General features: G+C 39.1%; 1 protein-coding gene across 1 annotated transcript in view; it reads right to left on the bottom strand.

Annotated features, from left to right (window-relative positions):
* Positions 1–20,263, bottom strand: part of LRRC1 (leucine rich repeat containing 1) — a 70,325-nt gene that overhangs the window by 26,013 nt on the left and 24,049 nt on the right. The window contains exons 3-4 of the mRNA XM_054383601.1: positions 14,776–14,854; positions 11,152–11,241 (exon numbers count right to left, since the gene is read on the bottom strand). Coding sequence (XP_054239576.1) covers positions 11,152–11,241; positions 14,776–14,854 — 169 coding nt within the window. The remainder of the gene's footprint in view (positions 1–11,151; positions 11,242–14,775; positions 14,855–20,263) is intronic.

The following is a 20,263-nucleotide window of genomic DNA, read 5'->3' as shown; positions in this document are numbered from 1 at the left end:
AATGCTTTATTTTACACCTATTCTCACCCGCAGCAGGGTCGCAACTCTAACTCTGCAATAGGAACTAAAGGAAGTTATAAACTATTTCAAAGTCTTCCCCTAATCCCAGTCTTCATCTAGCAGAGAAAACCAGTCATGGGGGGCTTACCTGTTTTGATTCATAAAACACAAAGACAACAGCAATATAGTCTAATCTGAAAAGATACATGGTTCCACCAGCAACTGTTCACCAGCTGCATTTACAAACACAAATGCACCATAGAGCATTGCAGACTGCTCTCCAACACAAACTGTACTTGCTCTCAACAAAAGATAAAAGAAAACAGAAAATGTACAAGCAAAATATTATGTATATACTAAAGGAGAAATAAAAAAAAATACAAACACGCAAAGCAGTTTTCCAAGACTATCATAAGAAACTGATTCACAGAAGCTGATAAAAAGTATTAATATTGTAATAACTGTCACTGCAAAAGCAATCACACTCGCCTCAAACACCGAGCATCTCTGTGAAATTACTGAGCACAAGCCAGGCAAAGGATGCAGTAACTGAAATAATTACAAAATTTTCCACATCTGCATTCCAGATGATTTTTGGCATAAGGGTGGAAACAAGTTGAATACAAAAGTACAAAATGCCATTTTCATGCCATTTTAGTCATAACATGGCTAATAATGTAGTTTTCATTACAAACTAGAAACGCTTATTCAGTGCAGTACCTAAAGTAACTAGCTCTTGGTATTCATCACATGCACTAGGAGAATTAAAAGAATAATGTAAAATCAGTAACTAAAAACAGTACTAGTAGCAACAATGTAATCCATAAATGCTTTCCTAAACATTCCTGTCAGGATTTGATAGAGAAAAGCAGAATCCAACATGATCTACAGACAGCGAAAGCCACAAATATTCCTTCCTGACAACCACAGCAGTCTCCTCCAAAATAAACGTAAGACTAGAAACAGTTACTAAGTTTGGAGCCAAAGCATGCTGTTGTCTTTCCAAAGCAAGTCAATTTTATTTTGGGTTAATTACAAAGAGATTGTCGTTAGCAATGTGCCCTATAAACCAACTACGTTAATAACAGATCACTCTCTGAACAACTCACTGGAATAGGTGAAGAAAAAAAAACATCAGTTGTAATTAAGAACAAGAAAAATAACAGAATGAACCAGGACACAGAAAAAAAAAATAAAAGAAAGGGGGGAAAAGGAAGAACAAAGGAGAAAAAAAAAAAAAGAAAAAATAAAAATAAGGGGGGAATAAAGACAGAGACATATTCCCTAGTTATGTTGGATAAAATTGCATTTTCATTATAGTACGTACATTAAATATGCTCTGTCTTGTAAAGTTATAAAGTACAAAACTGAAATGAGTTATCTTCATCAGGGACAACTGCATCATTCCTCTATTCTAAGGAACAGAAAATCAGCTTTAGAAGTGACAACAGACAATGCTATATAACCCACTTTTATCCTAGTCCCTGCGACAGGAGTGAGAACACCCAAGCCCTTGAGGTGCACTAGCAAAGGAAAGCTCTGGGAAACACAATCAGACATATTCTATTTTCTCATGGAACTGAAGTTAAAAATACAAAATTGGAAAGAGAAATGTGGAAAAGGATAGGAGAAAATCAAAGTAGATTATGAAATGGCTAATAGAAAATCTAAAGCCTTCTCTTATTGGAGCAATAAAAGTCACACATTTTGACCTTAATGTCAAGAGCACCTCCCAGCTGAGCATGCAAGACAGGAAATCAGGCTTTGGGAAACAAGGAAGCAAAGTAAGAAGAGATGAAGAACTAAAGCATATGCAGAAATGCATGGCCCCATCTGCAACCTTTCCATCAAGTTTTGGGAATGTCAAATCCCAAACATGGTTTTTCCCCATCTTTGTTAAGACTGCCCCTGGATCTCAACACAGCATGTAAACTTTGCAACGTCTATGGCAAAACCATTCTGGGAAGGAAAGGAGTTTAAACCAGGCAACTCAGTCTCATTTTTGTGCAGAAAAGGAACATGTTGGGTTTCTGTCTATCAAGAGTCTTCTAAGAGATGAGAATGAAACTGTGGTACTCTAATAACAGCACACAAAATGGACTTAACTAGCCATATTTAAATATATTACAGCCCATCCCCACTGTCCAAATAAAACAACCAGTGACATGTATGACCCTGTTCCAGGACACACCTCTTAGGTGCTAGTCACTCATCCAACAGGATCCTGTTAGGCAATTCCCATCCACAAGGCTTCTAGCTGCAGTCTAACAATTCATTGAGAACCTGACATTTAACAGCTTTTTTTTCCCCAAGGAATTAACAGTGTTAATCAGTCACCAGCTAGTTCTCAAAGTTCCACTTACTCAGGCCATAAATATTTGAAGGTTCAGCATACACCTTTGGGATAGTCTCCTGTCCCAAGTCACTCTCAAAAGAAGCCTCTTTATCTCACCCTCTCTTCATTGACTGTATCGTTGACTGCAAAAAGTCTGAAAAGACCAGTCTTCAAACTCTAACTTCTACACCAATCAAATCCTGGGCTGTATCAAAAGAAGTGTGCCCAACAGATCAAGGGAAATGATTCTGCCCCTCTACTCCACTATTGTGAGACTCCACTTGGAGTTCTGTGTCCAGCTCTGGGGTCTCCAGCACAAAACTGGGATCTCCAGCACAAGGCATGGACCTGTTGAAGCAGGTCCAGAGAAGGGCTACCAAAATGGTCAGAGGGAGGGAACACCTCTCCTACAAAAAAAGGCTGAGAATGCTGGGGTTGTTCATTCTGGAGAAGACACCAGGAAAACATTATTGCAGTCTTTCAGTACTTAAAAGGCAGGGTACAGGAAAGATATGGACAAACTTTTTACCAGGGCCTGTAATGTCAGAAAAAGGAACAATGCTTTTAAATTGAATGAGGGTAGAAAAGACTACTTGAAGCTTAAAGTGACTTTCCCCCACCTGCCCTCTTTTCCTCTAAATGTCAGCTTTACCCAACCTCCTGCCTCTTTGGTCACCCAAACCTGTTTTACAGTGCGAATGATAAAGAACAGCATTAATGATTTTTTTTCCTGAGATTAATACAATAGAATTTAAAGAGAGAGACCTTATGCCCACACCATGCAATAGGGGAGAGTGACTTTTGAAAATTCTTAACATGGAATACCAGAAATTCTTAAGGATGCTGGAAATTCCATGAAGTATTAATTTTCCTAAATGAGGGCACTTAACCATTTCAGAGCAAACTACCTACATACATGTCCTATGGTTCTACTTCAGGGGATGCTGTAAAAACAACTGCAAAGCAAGGTCACTAGATCTAGTTTTAATGAAATTCTTATTGTCTCACTAGTACTTTTAAAGGCCAGTTTTCCAGATAACATCTTTGAAAGCATTCCCCTCCTCCCTTTTGGAGAAAAAGCAACATGAAGTAACTTGCATTTAAGTTAAATGCTAATTCTTGCTCTCAAGTTCAGGTGTATAATGCACAAGGCAAAGGCACTTTGCAGTCCACTTCTGGAATTTGACAAGAAGACAATATTCTAGTAGGAACAGTTCTAGTAAGAAAAATCTGAAAATATGTATTATATTCCTAATACTTGCCACTTTCTACAAAGCTGTGAGAAGTGGTCAGAAATTATGGAAAGAAAACACTCCAGTCTTCCAAGGTAGGTTTTAAATAGGCACAAAAGTTCATCATTTTATCATTCTAGACCTAAACAGCAAAGACACTGAAGGTCAGAGGAAGAGCATTTGCATAGTCATTTACTTTAATTGAATTGTCAATATCATTAATTGGCTTGTAAAAAGCTACAGATCTTCCACAAGTGAAAACAGAAGGATAAAAAAAAAATTAGTATCTTATCAGCCACTAACTGGAGAAAAGATGGAACACACATCCTGTAGTACAAGTCACATCCAAATTTCACAAGCAGAGAAAAGTTCTACAGTTCATGGCTAAGGAATTCCCTAAACATGTAACAGAGGTAGTCTAAAGTGCTAATTAGATTTTCTACAGAAGATTGGCTTTCAAGTTGATGAGATCAGCTCTACTTGCTCTGCCTCACACACAGCAGTGACAAGAATGGTCTAAAAAATGGACAGGAACACTGAACTCCCTATGACCTTCAAAAGGCATAATTAAGGAGAGAGTTGTAATTAAAGCTCAGCCTGTTTACTTTCAAATGCTTTAACTGAACGTTCTCCGATTTGCTTATCAAGATTACTGAAACAGGTTGGAGAGGCTAAGGCAATTCACTCTTACAACAAGATTTAATTCTCAAAATATCTTCCATTCCACTCATGTAACATCAATCTTCAATGACTTAAAAAAATGCAAGTACTTCATATTAAAAAAAAATTGCTAGATATGTTAAATATTTCTTTCTTGTGCAATGTACAAGATGCAATATCTCTTCTTTAAAGGCCAGATGGCACTGCATTCACTATTACATAGTTAAACAGCATTCCTGAAATAAACTTTCTAGTTTCTTAGCATTCAGTTTTGTCATTCAGCTGTGATTATCATTGAATGCTCTACCTACTCTAACTCTGTAAATATTATTTGTAATGCTAAAGTCAGATAAGCCAGAGTGAGAACTTTTAATACCATTTATATCAGACAAGCCAGACCACCTACAAACAGTCCTGCTTCTACGTATTTGCAAAAACAAGCCTCTCCATCATTTTTGTTATATCATGTAAGACTGCATTTTAATTAGATATTATTATTCTAAACCTTAAAACAGAATTACATTGTCTTGTTCCACACAATTTTATGAGCATTTTCCATTCTATGTGATACTACCAGTTGTGTAATCTACATTTGAGGCACCCTAGCATACGCTAAGAAAAACACAGTCAAGGACTAGCCCAGGAATCCATTATCAGAACATGCATGCCATTCCGATCTGCTTCTGGATGGTTTGCATTGAGCACATCATCCTTGCCTTTGAAGATCTTTCCTTCTCCAGCTATTCTTATTCACATCAACATTAAAGATTCTGAGTTCCAAAGCTATGGAAAACTACAAAATAGACACAAATCCCCCCCATGCTCAGTGACATGAAATCTCTGGATATTTGCGGTTCTATGACACTTGACTCTTCAAAAGCATGCCTGTAACAAGTCTTTCTGCAAAACAATGCTCCTAAGTGCAGCAACACTTGCTCTGTTTTTTTAAATATGTTCACAGTCATAATGAAATCCCTATTTCAGCATTCTACCTGATGGCTGCAGACACTAAGAGGAAAATTTCTCTGCTTACCTGGTAAGTCACTTTCAGTAGCTAGGTCCACAGATCCATTCAGCCTGCTTGTAGCTTGGGGGTAAACCACACTCATCAGTCATCAGCATCAGAAGGATATCCTTCCCAACTAAAGAAATTCACCCATTCCCACATAAAAAGTTTTTGAAGCTAAAATAAAACTATTCTACTTTATTGCAACACAGACTGTGCAGTTCTCTGGGGGACAAAAAAAAAAGAAAAGAAAAGATGGGGAGGCTGTGAATGATTGGTGATGCTACAAATCATGATATTACTATGACCTTTCGGTGAATCCTCAGGACTTAGAAATCATGTCTGAGCAGGAAACCATCAACCATCTACACATTTTGGGGGGGAATAAAGATTCTTTGTAGTAGAGGAAAGCTTTTTTATTTGCCATGCTAAAGTTCAGGCAGGGAACTTCCAAAACACTCTACCTGCCAGCCAGTAATAATCTCATACTGTATCTTTTCCAGGCACACAAAAGGCTGATGAAAAAATAGTGAAAGCTAAAAACTGAATAAAAGTTACAGGTTTGTGCTCATGGGCAGCAGGCCTTAAATCATAAATTCACAGCACAGTAGTGAAGCTCTGCACATTGCTTCAGCCTTTAAAGAAACTTGTTGATTTTGCTGTCCCCAAAGAGTTCGACAGACAACTATCCATCTTTTTCAAATAATACATTTCATGCTGTAAGGACTGGGGGTTTTGGCTAGGGCCTGTTCCTTGCGAAGTACCCATCTGAAAGTCTGATGCTAGACTAAACATCAGAGACACACGTAAAAGGCTTTCCAAAAGGTACCTGGACTTCATTCAAGCCCAAGAACCGCAAATAAATAAATAAACATAAAAAGCTGACACAATCTCTCTTCTCTTTCTAGATGTAAAGCAATTAAGAGCACTATATGGATCTCTAAGCTCCCCAGTTTTTGCTGGTAGAAAGCCAGTATCACAGTGGGCCAGTTAGTGTTGAAGAATTCGCTCTGAAGCCAACACTACAGAATGAACACATACAGACAGAGAAGGTGCTAGGAACAGACAGATATTAGGTTATTCATACCACTGTAAGGTATGCCCTAAGACAACCTACAGACCAACACCCCGATTTACCCAACTGCCCTCACATAAAAATACTCTGATTTTTTAATTTCAGGGGCAAGTCAAGCCCTATGTTTTGGGTGTTACACAAATAAGGACATACTGAAGAAAAATCTTGGAAGCAAGTGGAATTTCCTAAGTGCTACCCACGCTGCAAGGAACAGGTTGTGCTTGCTTGTTGGGCAGCTCTATAGACACAAATGGTTCTGTAGAATAAGCAAGGAAATTAGAAGCGCTCTCATCAGACTGAGAAATGCTGTAGAAAGACACTCCCACAGAATTTAAATTGTGTAACTTGTTTCTCCAAATTTTTCAACTAGCCAACAGGACAACTCCTGCTCAAAGCTGCACCTACCCAATTATTAGGCAAAACACCTCACACACTTAACATTCACTATTTTACTCCAGATAGCACCCACACCATGAGTAAACAGAACACAAATGAAAGAGAAACAAGAAAATAGTACTGGTAGTATTAAAACATCTAGTTTGCTATCAAGTCCTAAAGCAGCAGGACACACATACTTTTACTATGTCCTAAAACAACGTGTGAGCTTAAAAGAGGAATACTTCATCTAGCAAGGGAAAACTTTCAGCATTTATACCAGCACTAGGTAAGTAGGCTGAAGTGATCACACAGAAGATGACAAGTTGACATACACTGACCATGGCTATACTCAGGCAAGAGGAAAGACAAAAGGTCAAAAGGTTCAAGAAATGTCTTGCCCTTGCCTACGTTCTTCAAACATCCAGTTTAACAATAACACCTTTAACAATACTCCTTTCTAGCAACATATAGGAAAATAAAAATACTAAAGGTCTATGCAGAAGACTTCTTAACAGCTCAGTAAAAGTATTGACAGTAACTATGTATCAATGGATTGAACAAGTTCAGACACTGGCCTGGGATGGTGAAGCTGAACACTGGCATTCATTTTGTACACCAGGCCACGTGAAAAAGAGGTTGGATATTTGAATTCATGAGGAAGACACACTTCCACTAATAGTTCACCACAAGGCAATTATCCACTATTAGGAAGAACTTTCTAACCAATCTTCCAAGTATTGCTGTTCAGAAAATATTTGCCATTACTTCCATTGCTTTCCCCATTTATGACACTAGGGTAAATTTGCCTTGCCACAAGATTTTAAAAAGGTAGCTTTAAAAAAATAAAATAAAGAAATAAGAAGAATCTAAGACCATACTAACCACTGTACTATCTGAAGATGAATTAGGTAGTTTCACAGTCAAGAGAATAAGATTGTATGAATTTAGGATCCATTTTCCTGAGTTTCCATATATTCTAATTGCCAGAAGACCAGTAGCGAGCACAGGGTCTTCCAAGTTTCTCAAAACAAGCCTAAGCGCAGCAGAATAAACCACCACTATATATCTGTTTGCTCACTATTTGACAGCTCTTGTATAGAGCATGCAGTTCTAGCCTGTTCCATCAAATAACACCACGGATTATTATTCAAAGCACACAGAAACTCCAGTAATGCATTTGCAAGCACATCAAAATATCCCTGAGAGCCTTAGTTGGGCTCTTCAGCTAGAAAAGATACAATTAGCATTACTTTTTTTCTAATTCCTAGCATTTTTTTTGAGTCCCAGCAAGTGCAGAGATAAGAACAGAGAAGGGAAAGAAGAGCACAAGTAGGCAATCTCTGGAGAAGCCACAGAGCATTTTACTGCTTTAACCAAACACAAGGTGGTCAGCTGCACCATCAAATTCACTTGCAATAAATGATAAATATTTTGTGAACTAGAAAAAAAAAGAAAAGCTGTATTTGGTGGTAGCCAGACTGAAAATAACAACAACAACAAAAACCTATCATTTATACACCAAATGCTAATAATTTGCTAAAATGTAATTCTTGGAAATAAGTGACCCATAAGGACTTCAGGTTGCAGTTCTAATTGGCTAAAAACTTGACCACCACCCCACCCCCCTGGGAATTTCCAGCTGGAACCAGAAAGGTCTCTCTCTCTCCATCAACAAGGCACTCCCCAAGAGACTTCAGGAACAGTTACATTTTGAGTGGATACCCTATGAGTTTCCCTCATGTTATATTAATGTATTTTTGAGTTGGAAAGCAGGCATCTTTAGCTCAAGCTTGCCATCATCTTCTCCTAGGTGTCATATTCCCACCTATGATGAATAGCTAATGAGCCAAAGACAACGGCCCCACACATTTCACTCTGCTTCTTTAAGCTAAATTCAATATCCACTAATACTATTAAGGTGGTTTTGTAAAAATACAATATTCATATTCTCAATAGGTATCCTGGGAGCACTTCCCAGATCAAAGCATGCCTGTCAGACTTGAATAAAAGTCTAGCCCTCCAGGAGAACTGACCAAGATCATTACAAGTATACGGCCCTTCACGAAGCCATTAAGGAATCCTGGGTTTTAGCTTCAGTATTGGGAATCAGACACAGCTTTTGAGGGAGGATGGGCTATGCTACTCTGCAACAGCTCACACAGGGCTGAAACAGTATTATGGCATTTCCCTGGACTGCCTCAGATCAATAATAGGAAAAATTTTACCCTTATTCTTGCACAGTTCCACATACTGACATCTCTGCAAATGTCTAGTATCTATTTTAACCAAAGTAGTTTCTAGTCATTTGCACCAAAACAGGGGCTGTCACCACTCACACTACCAAATGGCAGGCAAGACAAGCAAGACACCAGAGCCACCACAACCAGTGACCTCTCAGGGAATCCAGCAACCTTCTTCTAGCTACTGTCTGCAAAGCAGCAGTCCACCTCATGATTTGGGAATCGTTTCAGCTCGTCATGTTGCTTGCATTCATTTTCAGAATCAGGCAGGATCCCAAATTTTTGGGCTGGCTTTTCAGTAATCACAAAGCCTGAACAAGCCTTTTCTTAGCTGCCAGTACCACAAAAAGTTGCATGAAAAACTTTTACAGAAAAGGAAGGATGTCACAGAAGCCCCAACCCATGCAATTTTTAGATAAGCCTTTGCCACAACCACTGGGTGCACGCTAGCTGTACCTGTTAGTGCTTGCGGAAGGTTTCAAAAGACATTTTCCACTTCTGTTGTTGCTGGAGTGGTGCCAGCTGACAGCTTTCGTACTCATGGGAAGTGGCTAAAGCAATGCCAGTCTGAACTTGACTACATTCCAGGAGCTCTTAATAATTAGATACCTTCTGGAGGACTCTTCTGTTTAGAAAAACAGTTGGGTTTTACTATTAGTGACTATGCTGACTGCTCAAAGAATCAAAGCATCCATTCCACTTCATGAATGGATGCCCAAGATTAACAGGTCTTTGGTGATACTCGGGACTAAACATCTGAGTTACCACAGTTTTTTGAAGACAGATGGAAGTGGTTTAATCCATGACAACTTAGAATAATGATACAGGCAAGGTAACCATAAAGGCAGGTGCAGAGTACAAGAAATTTCAAATTCTATACAATGTCAACGAAAGAAAAACTATAACTTCTCTGAGTTAAAGCACAAACATCTTCTGTTCTGTGAAGATGATTCCTGAAGCTGGGATAGCAAGACAGACTCTTCAGCCTAGGAAAAAAACCACCAACATCTGAGTCTACAGTAGACAACTACAAAGGCACCAAAAGCAGATCAAGCACATAGGGACCAACTGCTCACTACTTCTTCCAATACTAGGGATCATAAGCAAGGTAGGTAGATCCAGGCTCAAAAAACCCATCCAACCAAACAAACAAAAATTAATATAAATATAAAGGATAATAGACCAGTGCAGTTATTTTCCAGGGGAGAATACTAAAGATATCTGCATAAGCCCAAGAGAAAACTGGACATGTGGAAGAGAAATTCATTATGGGTTACTAACTAGACAAACCAAAATCCTTAGGAAATCCACTGAACCAGAATCAATGGAGAATGGAAAGGGGAATAATCTAACACACAATTTTCTTCTTACACCTCACTAGGCATCTATCTACTAGGCATCACTACAGCTGTAGAAGGAAGCTGAGATAGATGAGCCTTGGAGCTGAACCAGCAAAAGCTATTCTTGCACATTCAAGTGAGCTGACATAGAATTACCTCTCTTCCTTCAAATTGTAAGGGTTATCCCTTCTCTTCACTAACAGGAGAGAGATTTTCCTCCTCCAAGTGTGGATTAAAAATGAGAAAAATAGCCAATGTTCACTTTACTTTCCATGTGTCTCTAATTTGGAATCTGTCCCTGCAATCCTGGTCTACTTTCCAGAACTAACAAACATACCTTAAAAGCTTATCAAATTCCAGTTCGAAAACTCACAAAACATCTCCACTGCTTCCACTGAAGGTCTTTTTTTCACAACCAGACTGCTTGTACAGTTAGGAACCTTCTAATTTCCATCCTCATCACAGCCAGCTTTCACCCATCTGTTCTTGTGCCAACAACTGTCTGGCTTTGAGCTAAGCTGCAAGCCATCTGACATATTCACAATAACAGATCAATAGCCTACTACAATGAAGGAAAGAAAAAGGTCAGATCTATTTAATTTTGCACCTAAAATTCCAAGTTACTCCAAAACTCAGAGAACAGAGCCAAAATATACACACTTATGCTTCAGATTCTGCATTAGCCTGATGTCAAGTGAAAGTGCAAAGGGATTTTTCCTCAATAGATCCCTCAGACTGGAAAGAACATAAAAATAGAAGTGCAGACCTGCAAATAACATTATAGGTGTATCACATACAATTATACAAGTCATTTATACAATAGGTGTAACAACAAAGATAAAATAAATAAAGATAGCAATAAAGTATAAAAAAAAAAAAACTTACTTCCCAATGTTTTCAGGTAGTGCTTGCAGAGAGATGTCATTTACTGAAAGACACGTTAAGTTCTGTAATTCAGGAAAGCTTTCAGGCAACCTATGGAGATATTAATTCAAATCAAGGACTTCCAGAAGTATTCACATTCATGCAACAGATAATGAAAAAAAGAGAGCATGGAATGGAAAACAAGAGTCTATTTAGCAAATACACACAGAAGGAGGCAAGCCCAGACTCCAGCATGGTCCTCAGAAAATTCTAAGGATCATAGTATCAAAAAAACCTTATGACTTAGGACTTTACTAAGTCAAAGAACAGAAAATATTAGTGTCTCCTAGCACCTCTCTTCACTGTCCCAAATTCGCAACTTTAAAAAGCTATAGGGCTTCAGAACATTTTAAGCACTTTTAACATTTTTTTAAAATCAAACTAATTTAAACAATAATGGCAAAATAATTAAAGTATTTTTATTCAGCCTTCAGTTACATACACAATTACAGTATGGCCATTCTTCTTTTACCTACTAGGCTGCTCTTCAGTTGCTGCTTTTTGAAGAAACAGTCTGTTCACTATGAAGACAATATTCTCCTGTTACAGCATTTCACATTTACTTGTTCACAACACAACAGCTTCTAATCCTTTCCTTCTTACACTATAAAATGCAACCATATGTAAAACACTCCTGGAGCTCCTAAAGCCTTTAGGTCCATCGCCCAGACAGTCTACTGCAAGGCTCAGCTTCCCCTTCCCTCAGACAGATTCCCTTACCACTTACTGCAGGCTGGGCTGCCCCAGGCAGCTCAGTTTGCAGTTTCACTGGAGACAGGATAAGGTAAAGGGGGAAGTGAGGTAGAGGAGGAGAAGCGCATGGCCCAACCCCCTAACTTTTGCTTGAACTCCAGAGCACTCAACCTAAACCCAAGTGCAGCATTTGGTTCCTGCTCTCCCCATCATCAGCTCAAGGCACACAGTATGCAAGCAGCTGGCCAAAAAGAGATTTGCACCTACAGGGAAATACAACAATGCATGCGGGGCAGTGGGTGCTTCTCATGTGCTCAACTCCATACTGCATTCTGTTATTTTCTGGACCCTACTAACAGAAGATGCTCAATATCTCCAAAATGTGAGCTCCACATTTTATTCATTACTGTTTAGTCTCTAACTGGTTTAAGACTGGAATTAAACAGTCTGGTTATCTTTTGCTCACCCTGAAGTGGACAGGTGGCTGGAACTAGATGATCATTGTAGTCTGCTTCCATCTAAAATTACTCTATTCTACCTGTAGCGTACAGTTGACTTCCAGTCTAATCTACTATGAATGTGCCTGCTTTTCATTAATAGAAACCTGAAATCATCTGAAAACAGATAGAAAAAATGGTCTGATAGCCACTTTTAATGCTGCAAGTTCATCAATAATTGAGTTTGACAACATACTGTATTAGTGGTAGGACATTGATTGGGAAGACCTCTAACTGGCTTTTAAGCTTAGAGGAAATACGAACAAGAATCAATGGATAAACTAAGTTCCAGAATATCACACAAAAAAGGACACTACTACTAGACCTTCCCACTCTGGGCAAGTTAGTGACAAAACTTACACGTTGTTATGCAGTAAAACTGAAATTTTGGATTTCAACACAGGCAACCATGTGCCAACAGCTCCCAGTATTTGTGTTTTCTAACTTAGTGAATGGCTTAGAATTATATTTTGCAGGACATGTCTACACTTTTATGGTAGTTTTAGGCTATGCCTAGAAAATTTTCCACAAATCTTGAACAGAATGTGGTAGAATGTAAATAAATCACCATTGGGTGTAAAAAGGAAAATAATGATAAGTTATAAACAATCCCACTGGATGGATTACAAACATAAGCTGGTTGTGTAGGTGAACTCTCTCTCTTTTTGGCTTCCTCACTCTTGGAGACACTAACTTGCTTCTGCTTGGCTTTGCTGACCTTGACTGTGTTCTTTGTTTAGGCTGAGTATCCTAACAAAACAATTCTCTGTTCTTTCTCTTGTCTCTTTATGCCAAGGGGGTAAGGAGGGGGGCAGGGAAGAGGAACCTATTAGTTCCTGGATTTTGGCCAGGGGGGTTCTTGTGCTCTTTATAAATTGTAAATACCTGTAAATATATGTAAATATTGAAGGTTTTGTACATGTTCATCACATTCCATTTTAGAATGTAGTTTTGCTTGTAAATACATCTTCATTTGCTTCCAACTGGGCTGGTCTGGCAATTTAATGTTGGGGGGAATTTTCAACCCACCACAACTTTGAAGCCACTTGATCAAGCATTTTTAAAATTCTCTTGAACTGTCAAGAAAGAGTTATGAGATTTATTTCAACCCCATTAAAAAGTCTCTCACTTCTTTTGTTAATTCCACTCAGTTGTAGCTGTGCATTACAACTGCTGCTTAAGGAAACAAATCAGTGTACTCAGACAAAATGGAGAAGGATAGCTAGCACACTACTACATACAATTTTGATTTCAGTGCCACCAGATGCAGCTCTGAGCTTTATATACTGCACACTGATGCCTGGGAAAAAGTTGTTTGGTCAGCTCTGCTCAGTTTATTTTACTGGATTTTTGTGGTATTATTATCCTCACTATATAAATGGGATACAGAAGCACAGGGATTAAGATCCCTTTAATGCTCAGAGATGTGACTTTCCAGAGAACTTGGGATGCACTATAGGCAATATTCAAAGTGCACTTCTGAAGAATCTCAGCTGCACACATGTAAGAAGCTGTCTTGCAAAGCCACAGGAGAAGCTTAAGTTATTACAGACACCCTCCTCTCCTGTGCCCCAGCCAGCCAACTAATCGTGCAAATATTCCTCACCCATCAGGGCAAAGCCCACTGTGAATACTCTGGCTGATGTGACTTGCTTGGCATCACAAAGGACCTCTCTGGCATGGGCTGGTTTAGGAAACAGTTCTCCAAACAGTATTCAAAGGCATTAACTAGCATGTCATCCCTTCCTTGCTATCTCCACTCTCAGTTCACTAGATAGATTCCAAATTCTTCAGCAATCAGAACAGAAAAATGTAAGCAAAGTTCTCCTTCCACAGTAGAAGCGTGCATAATGCCCAGACTCCAGTTTTTCAGACCGCAGACTGGCAGCAGCCACAGTAGCTACTGACATACGTAGTGCATTTTTGCCACATGCTACTGCATGTCACTGTGTCCCAGTTCATGGGAGGGTGATGAAATGCTAGTCCAAGCTTTAATCATTAGTAAAAGCCATTATCTGCATCGGCTGATCTAAAGTCGATTCCAAACTGTCAGGCACCTGGATTTGTGCCAATGCATTCATGCTAACCAATGCCTTATCTCTCCCAACAATGAGCATGGTTTTCCTATGCATTTCAGAAGAGGAATTAAAATTACTTGAAACAATCAGATTTACATTTTTCCTGGTTGGCTAACAAATTTCATTCCCTCCCAGGAAAGATGCACATCACTTTTTAAATTGAACTTTTGATGCAGTCCATGCCAGAGACAGACGTTGTTGGCAAGATTTCACAGAGCTCCTAGACCACAATTTTTAAGGGCTTATTTAAAATTGTAATTGTTACAGCAAGACTGTAATTCTGGCATGGCAAGTACTAAGAAGAAGGTGGAAGTTACCTAGTCAGTGGATTCCCACTGAAATCTGCTATCTGTAGTGCTCTGCAGAATGAGATGCTTTCTGGTATTTCAGGAATATCTGCAGAAGGAGAAAAAAAAAAAAAAAGGGAAAATTGTCAACAAGTGTACTGAATCTATACTGGAATTATTGCCTTATTACATTCTGTAACTCGCTACTGCAAGGACTTATCTTGGTATCTAATCAAGACATTTCAACATGCAAAATTGCTTCACATTCAAGTACTACTGCAGAAGAGCCATCTTATGCTTTTTCATATCCAATTTCCTCCTCCTGCTGCACACTTGTCTTCCTAATCCTGGACTACTCACCTGTCCTTGGACTGATGCTTAACAGTTTCTGTCAATCAGGAAAAACAAACAAAACAAACAAAAAAACCACCCACATCAAACTAAAACCAGACTCTCTACATGCTAGGACTGTCCTTTAAAAAAAAAAATTAAAATCTGAACCTTTTGTAATTTGATCACAACACACCCACAATCTGTGGTGGCAGAAAGTACATGGGAAGAGAGCAGGTAGAGGAAGAAGAGAATGTCCAAGTTTCTCCGTCTGAAACATACATTCATGGGAGCAGAACCAGCCTCCCCTCAAAGTAAAGCCAAGTAATCTGAAAACACTGAGACCCATCAATTTGAGAAAGTGCTAGCACACTATTTCAGATTGCCAGAAAGTACTCAGAGATGTGAAAACAGATATTTTTGTCAAGTATCTTCAACGTAACATGTTGACCTACTGAAGTTGGATGTGCTGTCTTAAAAAATTACATTGTCTTCTGGGTCTTTTATATCAAGCTGTATTTCCATGAATAGGCTGATTGTCCTCTGTGTAAGTCCTTGTTTACTGTCATTGAGATCCAGCAAAAATGAAACAAACATGTTTGTTTTCCTTGTTTTATAACTTAGCTTTTTATGATTCATTCTGAAAAGAACTCAAAAAAAGGCAAAATTTTAAGACTTTTGTTTCCAAAGTTTTTTCCTATTTTCTTGTTTTCTACAGAGCATTACATCTGCTCCATCTCCTTTTCCTACTGTTATCACAGAATATGTTGGGAAATATCTTTAAAGATTTCCCCCATGCAAGTGGCACCACTGACCTCAGGAACCATCAATGTCTAAATATGTTGAAAAATATTTAGAAACTAAGTCTCTTGCTACCCAGCTGACTAACTAAGAATTTCATTCAAGTTATGTATTTCATTCAGCTCTTCTCAAAAGTGGTGCAATGGAGGGAGGAGGGGAGGAGGGAGGAGAATACCTGCTTATCAGGTTCAACTCTTCCCAAGTAATCTGAGCAAATGCATTCATTTTGAATGATTCCCAGCTCAGAATGAAACCCAGAGCTAGTAAGAACATCTCCCTAACCCACAGGCCACCTGACAAATGGGCGGTAAAGAAGCATCTCCTGAGAACCTTCTTTTTCCAATGTGAGTGGAAACAGCCGATGGGAAGGAGGGCAACAAGCAGCCCCAGATGGATTTCAGGCCATCCCAAGGGGAACTTCCTCTTGGACTGGAAGCAAATCACTCTTGTCTCACAAACCCCAGTGCTCCCAGTACACTCACTAGGCATGGCTTTGAAAACAGCCAGGGCAGATTAAAAAACATTTCCTAATTATTGCAGGTAGCTCTAATCACGAACCCCAGAAATACACTGCATATTCAGAAAATACAGTCTGTTACTAAATATCAAAATAATGAATAAGAGAAGGGAATACCCATAGTGTAACACATCAAACAACCCAGCTCTGCTTCCATGCCAAACAAAACCACCTAGGATGAAGTTTGCATGGAGCAAGGTGAGCAGCACAAGTGGTTTCTTTGGCATGCTTGGTGAAAGAGAACGTGCTGCTTTTCATTCTGCACAGACACTAAGGCCCACCAGCAGCAACAGCTTTCCCAAAAAATGGAATAGGTGACTTTAGAGACTAAGTCTGATCAGAGATACTCTTTATATTTTTACCCACCTACTCCTTCAAAATAGCTTTGACATCCGAGAGGAAACAGTTCATCTTCCTTAGAAATCCAATAGCAATAATATAAATTCGGAGTGAAACATTAGGGGAAGCCTTTGAGGTTAGAAGGGACAGATCACACTGAGTCCCCAAATCGGGATTAAAAGCACTTGCTCCCCTATGGTAGCTTTGCTTGGCTATTAGGAAAAAATTATTTACTGAAAGAGCGGTCAAGCATTGGAACATGCTACCCAGGGAGATGGTGCAGTCACTATCCCTGGAGACATTAAAAACAATGCACAGACATGGCACTTGGGGACTACCACACACGGTTTAGTAGTGTTAGATTGACAGTTAGCCTCTATGATCTTAAAGGTCTTTTCCAATCGAAACAATTCTATGTTTCAATGATTTCCTCACAGAAGGACAAGATCACATGATGGAGCCACAGTGGGGCACAAAGGCCAGAGAGGTGTAGGAGCTGCAATGTAGGATTCAGTGTGGGGAGGCATCAGGTAGGAAAGCAACCAAGCCTTGTGGTCAACCTGTTCAAACCTCTTCATGGGTTTCATCTCAAGCCCAAGTCCAGCAAAACACACCAATGGCACAGTCAACCAGTGCTTCCTTCGTGAAGAACCTCAGGAATAGCCATGAAACTACCATCGTAGCCCCAGAGCTCCCAAATGCTAGTGGCAAACACTTGAACAGCTATGTTCACAAGCACTTCTGCTGACCTCGCGTCCGAAGCCAAAATCTCAGACAATTCCTTTCACATGGTAGGGGCAAACAGGTCTGAATATAGTGCATTTAAGTAACTGAAGAGACATTTCATTAAGAATGCCTGATTAAACAATGACCTTCATGAGATGCATTATTGTAACACCTGAACTACTTAAAATCATTTGCCTGCCACTAACCCTCCAGAAAGCAAAAACATTGACATTGCTGCAGGAACATTGCACTGCCTTGCAAAACAGATGACAAATAAACCAATGCTACTTTTTTTTTTTGTTCTTTTTTCTTTTCCCCTGCTTTCCCTACACAGAAATATACATAAAATCAAAACCATATCAAACTTGCACTTACAGACAGCAAAGATGATGGGTTTGCATGTTCCATGATTGAGAGCCACCTACAGAAGACTGAATTTGTATTACAGGAGTACCAACAGAGGTCCTACATGCACTCAGACAGATGCTACTTCCACTTTGCAGTACAGCAATGACAAACACTGATACTGAGCTCAGCTAACCAGCATGAAGTGAAGAAAGCGTCATCCAACATCTAGTCATCATACCACCTTTCCCTGGATAACTAGCTGTAGAAGTCCTGACAGGGACATCAGTTGTTTCCTATTTTTTGAGGACTCAGATTAACTTGTTTCTTTGTAACCAAACCAGTGTCCACAACTTCAACATATGCATATATGTATACAAAAAAAAAAAAAAAACCACCACCACCCACAAAAATCCAAGTTCAATTAAAGTAACTATTTTAACTTGTTTTGGGTGAAAAAATAAAGAAATATGTACATATATATACACATATATAAAAATGCAACATACAAATCAGAAGATAAACAGAAATCCTTGGTGGCAAAGGTTCTGAAACTAATCATGTTACTGTTTTCCTCTACCAACATGTAGATTCATAGCCATTCTACTAATAATTTCTTTTCTACTTCTGTACCAAAAAACCCAGAAAATATCCCCACTGATATTTTATTCATTTTTCTCCTCCAGCTAAGTGGACAAAAGACAGACAAAAATTCAGTGTAACTCTCTGAACTGAGTATCATTACACATTTATTATTTTAACCTTGTTGAACTTGCAACTCATTTTGATTGCAATGCATCTTTAAAAGATTTCTCAGGCAAAAACTGGACTTATAATTATAGCAGAAAAGAAGAGGTTCCATCATAGGAGTGCTACCATAATCAACTGACACGCAACAGAGGATGTTTAAATGTATGAAGAAGTCCTTCTGTCTCTTGATGGCTTAAGCAGCTCTCACCATTACTGTCTGCTATTCGATTTCATTACAGACATTAACACATATGCCTCTGCCAATATCAGCAGCAGTAAGGTTCAATGCTTATCTTGCCACTGCTGGATAACCAGCTCAAATCCTACTTAAATATCTAGGATTCTTCTAATGCTACATGCTGACGAATGCTCTGCATTTACACAACATCCCAGATGTTCTGGCACACAGATTGTGTGGCATCGCTAATAATAAAGCCATAAACCAGGCATAAGTCCTATGACGTGTGAACAAATACATTGGCAGCAAAAAGAAGTCATGCCAGTAGAAGCAGATGAAAATCAAGCTTGGCAGTCATGTATTTAAGAGAGCATATTTCCCCCACACCCCCTGTCCCCATTCAAAATACATCTTTAGAGTGTTTATTTTTCTAATTCACACATGAATTTGCCAACTATCTCTCAAGTCATGTACCAGTGACAGAAGAGCTAAGTTTGAATTCTGTACTGCCTTACTTCCTTTTGTTTGGTTCTAATCTTTATTTCAGATTTTTACCATTTGCACAACTACATCTCTCAATCCCCATTCTTCCACCTTCCTTCTTCTGATGGCTTGAAGGGCAGTGTAGAAGACAATCTTCGTTTTACATTGATAAAAATCTCTCTCGTGGCACATTTTTACAGCATTTTATATTGCATTTCAAGAACCAACTTTTTTTTTTTTTGTCTGCCCAAAGGCTGCATGGCCAGCATCCTTTACACATTCTACAATAGTGAACATAATTTCCAATATCTAATCACTACCAAGACAGCAGGGATGTTCCCAGCCTGATACAAGGCTACCAGACCAAACCTACTCAAACTCGGCTCTTGTAACTCCTGACTCTAGCTCAAAGTAAAAAGCATTTTTGCTAAGTCTCACATATGAGTTGCACCCACATTCCTAAGGAAGAATTTACAATGTTCAAGAGTCTTTCTGGGAGCAGCTACAGATGCTGTTATATTTTCTAGCCATGAAAGCAGTACAGAGGGTTGAAGCTGGCCCACTACACTAAATCCTGCACTAGTCAACATGTCACAACTGAGTCTTGATCTAAATGGTCACAGTGGAAGGCCCACCATCAGGTACATACAATGTCACAGGCAAAACATCTTAACTATTTAATGATTAGTGATTCAGAAATGTATTCAGCAGTTGATTTGTTTATACCAAATGTATACCCAGGGAGCCTATTCCAGACTCAAAGACAGAGAATCCATGCAACATTATCCCTCTGGAGACAGATAACCAGCAGCAAACCAGATCTCATCATCCCATTCCATACACAGATGTTTTTTCCCCCCTGCCTCTTCTCATAATATACAATATCTACTACAGTATCTCACCTATACACACAAAAGGTCCATTGAAACATTAAGCACTGCAGTACTCAAGTAATTTAGGAGCCCAGTGGTTCTCTTACTTCCAGAGAGCTGCCACCTGCCTTCTCAGAGAAGCAGCTTGCTTTTAGGAAAGCTTTCCAGCCCTGCTCT

The sequence above is a fragment of the Indicator indicator genome, chromosome 9, assembly GCF_027791375.1.
Source record: "Indicator indicator isolate 239-I01 chromosome 9, UM_Iind_1.1, whole genome shotgun sequence".
NCBI classification, from domain to species: domain Eukaryota; kingdom Metazoa; phylum Chordata; class Aves; order Piciformes; family Indicatoridae; genus Indicator; species Indicator indicator.
The sequence above is the reverse complement of the archived record's forward strand: the minus strand, read 5'-3'. Positions and strand labels throughout refer to the sequence as shown.